The sequence below is a fragment of the Gasterosteus aculeatus genome, chromosome 4 (genome assembly GCF_964276395.1).
Source record: "Gasterosteus aculeatus chromosome 4, fGasAcu3.hap1.1, whole genome shotgun sequence".
NCBI lineage: Eukaryota > Metazoa > Chordata > Actinopteri > Perciformes > Gasterosteidae > Gasterosteus > Gasterosteus aculeatus.
The window spans coordinates 20,502,036-20,508,260 of NC_135691.1; the positions used below are offsets into that span (position 1 = coordinate 20,502,036).

Consider the following 6,225-nt stretch of genomic DNA (forward strand, 5'->3'; position numbering starts at 1 on the left):
GATTCTCTGCAGTCAGCAGGGGACGTTTAGGAGCCCCGAAAACAACGAGTCGCGTGAGGGAGTTCATTCATTCATCCATTCATTCATGCTCCCGCTGTCACCAGCTGTTCTTCAAGTGGGCCGAGACTTGTTGGCCTGTTGTTCCAGCCTGGTTTTCAGAATATCATTGTTCTCTTGAATGAATGTCCACAATTTCTCTTACTTCCCTTAGAAAACCAAAATGATAATAAATCCTCTTTCTAAATCCTCCAAGTCTAAATTAAGTGGCACACAGCATTTTTCTAACCTGTTTTGCCTGCTATAATGATTTGATACGAATGAGTCATTAAGCTATAGTTTGTTTCTCTCATACATATCAACATCGGGCATAATGCTGTTTCTGCACCATGCGCCTGAGTGTGGGTCTGGGTGGAAGCACAATGTTACTAGCGAAAGCTCTGGGCCTTAATCGGCATCTCGTCAACCGGCCCCTTGTAGTAGCGCCACCATGGAGTAACATGTTTTGGTGTACATCATGTGTTTCATCACAGTCAAATAATGCCATTCACATTTTTTTGTATTTAAGTTGTGTTGGTGTTCTGCTGCATAAAAATATTTTTGTTTTCAAACTATAGGGACTGACCAGTAAACAGACCAACCGTATGGAGAGATTACTTAACCGTATGGCCAGCAACACACTAACAGCGCAATACATTGCAACTTAAGAAACGCACACTTCCTGTGGAGATCTTTAAAATGAAATAGATCATGACTTAAAGCAGTTCAGATCACCTTCTTTAATATATATATATATATATATATATGATGAATAAACATATACAGAAAACATGTATGCGGTATGTGACTTTATTGAGTTACATGGAATGATTATTGTGTGTGCGCCTGTGTGCCACTGGACAACACGGCCAGTTAAGATGGGCACTCCCCTCTGCCTGCGACTCTCACAGTTTTCTTCAGTTCTCTGTAAGAAACAAGAAGAACACATTACATCATTGTGGTCACGCTGCCAGGATCAGAAATAAATCAGCTATTAATAAAATGGGAGCGCATGATCCTTATGAATGGTTTTAATGTGTATTACGTGCCTGTTGTACTGGCAGAGAACACATTCGGTGCTGTAGGTCGTTCCATCATTGCCACATACTGGATCATACTCCTTGGTGCAGCCGGATTGGGTGGAATACTTCTCACAGTCGGACTGGACACAAACACAGGCATTTACAGGATTACTGATTAGAAACATCTAAGTTATATGAACAGAGATTGTTCTCAACATTAATGAATCATATTTTGAAAATGAACTGCACTTCCTGTACGTGATTACCGGGCATTGAATGTTGATGTTGACTCAATGCGTCCTCAGATTAAAAGACAACTGATGCTGCAGTTTAGATCCAGAACTACCGAAAGGTGTTTTACTCCACATGCTCTGTGGTCTATTAGCACCCACCACGTTTGGTCCGGACATTCAGACCTCTGTCCAGAGTTTGATCAAAGATAAAGTCACAAGGAAAGTGAGGCTTTCCCTGAGGCGAGGTCCGACCAGAAAGACGGGGTCTCAGTCCTCATCAAAATGAAACATATTCCGGTTCCTTTCTGGTGCGAACGCATTTGCTGACTACAAATCGGATAACCGGTAAGGACAGTTTATTCAACATTATGACGATTAACAGCAAAGAACCTTTATCATAGTAAAGATAAAGAGCAGCAATAGCACCCACCCTCCAGCCCCCCTTCAGGAAAAAATGTTAGCTCCATCAGTCTTGCTTAAGTTAGCTTAGCTATTGACATGTTTAGAGCCATTCAGATATCAGTACTATAACCCATCAGTCAATAGAACACACAGCACGCTCACCTGTGTGAATCCATCATTGGCTCCTTGTTCACGTGCATCATCCACACCTGCCACGGCCCTGTGGGACAGGACTACACGCACAAAAGGAAAAATACATTTCAAAGAGGGGAATACAGAAGAGTCTACAGTATGTGTTTGTAGGATAGTTAGAGGACGTCAAAGTGATTCAGCTATGATAAACGTTAAGTAGGATACAGTCTAAAAGCTACAGATCCGATTGTAATAGTGATTAAACACATTAACCTGGTCAGATTAAAGAACACCGTTACTTTAAAACCCGGTGGGTCTTTATTCACTGATCTTACAAAAGATCAGGAATGTGTAACAGCAGCCCAGCAATAAAGCAAAACTGAAACCACTGCGCGAGTCTGTAGAGCTGTAGAGTTGTGAAGGTGGGACGGCAGCTTTTACTCTACGAATGTTCCCCGGCCAAATGTCACAATCCGGTGTCCGGGTTCCCTTCGCCTCACCTTGTTTTTTTGCTTCTGCTGTTTATGGAAACAACATTGGACTTTCTGAGAATAAATATCTCAGTACTGATTTTCAAGCTAAAGCATAATAAAAAGTCTCGTATCAACATTGCTGACTTGTTAGTTAACCTTGTTTACTAAAACGATGGTGCAAACATTACTGTTTATACCAGTAAGACAATATATTAGGTTTATTAGTAATCCAGTTCTGAGTTCACTTGATGATGACAGGCATCCACACCAAACTGCGTAGGTGGGTTTTATGATCCAAGGGACCTAGTTTATTGGGAGATGAAGGATGAGGAAGTGGCAACAGGTGTTTCAGTCGGTGGGGGGTTTAGTAAGAGGAGTCTAGCATCAATAATTGAAGGACTCTTCATGTCCTTATCTTCTTATTTGAGGCCCTTGAGATGGCCGATTTAACACATCTGAACAAAACAACATGATCCACCCCGGTTTGAGACATATGTTACGTCAGTATGATTTGAAATGTCCCTTTTAGATGAAGACGCACCTTACTCAAGGTTTTAATTGTATTACATATGAAGAACTTAAGCAGGAATACGCAATATTATGCAGTGTTTTACCATGTCATTTTAAACTACATCCACAAATCATTTAGGTTCTTAATGAGCCCTAAAATCTTCTTGAAAATGTTTAATGACATCATTAAATACTTTGTTTTACTACTTAGTCATTCTTTGTTTTGTTTTTCTGTCTAACGTCTGAAAACCCAACCCCGTTTTACCACAACACCCCCGACAATGAGAAGAAAAAAATGCTGCTCTTTCAATTCTTTTGGGTCTGAAAGGAAAAACCATTCTACAAATAAACGAGGTGTTAATATTTTTAGTTTTTGCTGTAAATAAACTCACCAGAGAGCAGCAGAACAGAACAGCACAGCACGGTCAGCTTCATGACTAGCAGGTTGCAGACGTGTCTCTGAGTGTAGCAGGTGTGTGTTTCACACGTTCTGTTTGCCTTTCGAGCACAACCTGTTGAGCTGGTTGGAGCTGCCCTGATTGGCTGCATTGCCAAGGCCAGGTGACACATACCTGCTTATTTGTGTCACAACATAACACCATTAGGTCAAAGGAATTACACTCCGGAAACATAAACATCAAGTTAAATAAGAGGGCCGAAGGTCATCTGGGACTTTGGAAATGGTTTGAAACACATAAACGGCAGTTTGACAAACTATTTCAACTGAAGGTCCATCTGCTAGTTTATAGTGAGAACCATTTGAAAGCTGCAGGGGAAGCATTTTGTCACAGTCCTACATACAGCGTGAACAGTACTGTAAATAATCCAATCTTATAATCATGATAATGTAAAGCCTATTCATGCCATTTTGGCTGAAAGGATTCCATCCCAACGTATTTCCGCGTGAGTACTGAGACATACGTATATGTGTGTTTCACGATACCAAACTATGCTTCAGTATAAGCTATCGCGATACACTGCGATCAACGCACCGTATATGTTCCATGATATACTGTAGAGCACTATATCATACACTATATTACACTGTACAAAATGTACCATATTAAACTGTACTGTATATCCTGATATACCATGATATAGTATACTATACTGCACAAATAACAAATACAACACTGTGTTATATATAAATACATTATATGCTGTACTGTAATATACTATACATACTGTACTTTTTCCATATTGTACTGTACTATATGGTTCTGTGTTATAATAGGCTGTCTGGTCCAGATGGGACCGTGACCTAATCATCATGGTTCCTCCTGCCACGGCCCTGCTGACACCTGCAGCCGCTTTCATTATTATTATTAGTCACATTACTATTACTGTCATCATAAACCAACGTTACCGACTTTTCTTCTTTCCGTAAGTCTTTGTGCTTTCCCTCCCCACACGTATCTGTGGATGCTAGTTATATTTGATGGAGCTTATATCTGACAATGGTTACATGTGATGGTGGATACATACGATGGTGGTTAGTTACATCTGTCACACTTCAAGGCTGGACTAGGATTCAAGAGCAGAAAGTGACACTGGAGACGAGAGGAAGTAGAAAGGGTGGTTCTTTACTGGTCACAAAAAATATCAAACAAAGGAACACAAAACAACTCCAAACCGGAGCGGAGAACAAGTAACCAAAGGGAAAGTCTCAAGTCGAAGGAACACGAGGGATTGGCACAGGTGCCACAAAGCGCACAAGGGGAAGAACAATGGCAATCTGCCGACTGGAGCAGGGAACACAGGGGAGAGGATATGCGAGTGGGGTGATGAGACAATTGGAGGCAGCTGGGTGGACTGGACAGCTGAGTAGGATGAGCGCAATCAGGGAAAACACACACACACACACACACACACACACACACACACATGGATAAAAAGAGACATGATGAGACTAATTAGACGCTACAATATCTGATGGTGGTGGTTTCTGCAGCGGTCCTGCCTTACACCTGGCTTACTACACGCAATATTTCAATCATTATGTCGTATGAATTGAAAGTATTGCACGTTGTTCATTCTGTACATATGATATCTATTTATTCCATCCCAGGAGAGGGATCCTCCTCGGCCGTTCTCCCTGAGGATTCTTTCTCCCTGTTGCATGTTTTTTTTTCATTTCTTTTTTCCTGTGCCAATGTGGTTTCAGGTCAAACGTTTTTGCATGTGTACACACTGTAAGGCCCTCTGATTTTTGGCTGTACAAAATAAAATGAATTGAATTGATTTGAACTAGAGACGATGTGTCCCTTTGTGAGGGAAGAAGATCAGCAGCAGAGGGTGCAAGTGGACGGCTGAGCCGAGCACCATTGAGGAGACCAGTCATGGGCTGCAGCGTGGCTGTCTGTTCAAAAGGAATCCCTCTGTGTAGTGAACATCAGTGACATCTTGCTACTGACGTCAACACATGGAAACCCACAGGGCAACATCCAGAGGAAGTTCATTCAAGTGTCCCTGAGCAGGACCCCTAACCTCTAATTGCTCCCCGGGCAAAAATGTGAAAAAAGCCATGGGTTTAAAGTGTAATGTAAGTCGCTTTGGATAAAAAGCGTCTGCTAAATGACCTGTAATGTAAAGTGACTTTACTCTTATTTGTTCAAATACATGTTGCAGACAACCAAAGCAAACAAAAAGAAAAATGTTGCCTTTTATTGAAATTACTTACTTTCTCATATTTGTTGAAAACGTGTTATAGCCAATAGCCGAGGGAATTCATTTGGAAAAACAATTTGATCCTTCCTGTGACCAAATTCTCGTGGTGTTTTTGTGAAAAATTAGCTAATAACATTTGAAATATTTTCCGTCAGCGCTAGCCAAAAGGAATATGATCTATACAATTTGTTGTGGTGTACTGTACATATTAGTACACTAACCTTGTCATACCATAATAATAATGCATTTTATTTATAATGCACTTTTCAACAAATCTCAGAGTGCCACAGAGCCAACATACAGCACTGTGCAGGACTGTTCTACCACAAGGTCCAGCTCAAAGCGTGCTGGACAATCTGAAATCATTTAGACCTACTTGACGCATATGTGTGCTTATTTAAGAACGTTGCTCCACACCCTGCTGCTGCTCCTGGAAAAGATTACATTATAATTAGCGTTAATGAATGACACCCCTCTGTGTATCCACTGTGAAGTTCTTAGTTGTTTTAGGGGTTAGTTATATTATACAATAAAATCTGACACTGTTGAATATTGTATGGGTTGGGTACAGTATTTTTTTTATTCTGCGTATGAAGTTCACTACTCTGGGAAGAAAAGGCAAATCAATAAGTCTAGTAAAGACAGTGTATGGAGGGCTTTAAAACAGCATTATGTACACATTTGTGTTGTGAAATCAAGTTTCCCAGTAAACCAGGCAATCTATAGATACTATTCTTCCTGTTTTCTTAA

The 6,225-nt window shown here is 40.7% G+C and overlaps 1 protein-coding gene across 1 annotated transcript; it reads right to left on the bottom strand.

Annotated features, from left to right (window-relative positions):
• Positions 1-830: 830 nt before the first annotated feature.
• Positions 831-3,360, bottom strand: LOC120818498 (serine protease inhibitor Kazal-type 1-like). The gene is made up of 4 exons (XM_040175621.2): positions 3,201-3,360; positions 1,856-1,926; positions 1,086-1,198; positions 831-961 (listed from the first exon to the last, which is right to left on the bottom strand). The coding sequence occupies exons 1-4, from the start codon at positions 3,355-3,357 to the stop codon at positions 910-912; spliced, it is 393 nt and encodes a 130-aa protein (XP_040031555.2). The 5' UTR covers positions 3,358-3,360; the 3' UTR covers positions 831-909.
• Between the last annotated feature and the right edge of the window lie 2,865 nt (positions 3,361-6,225).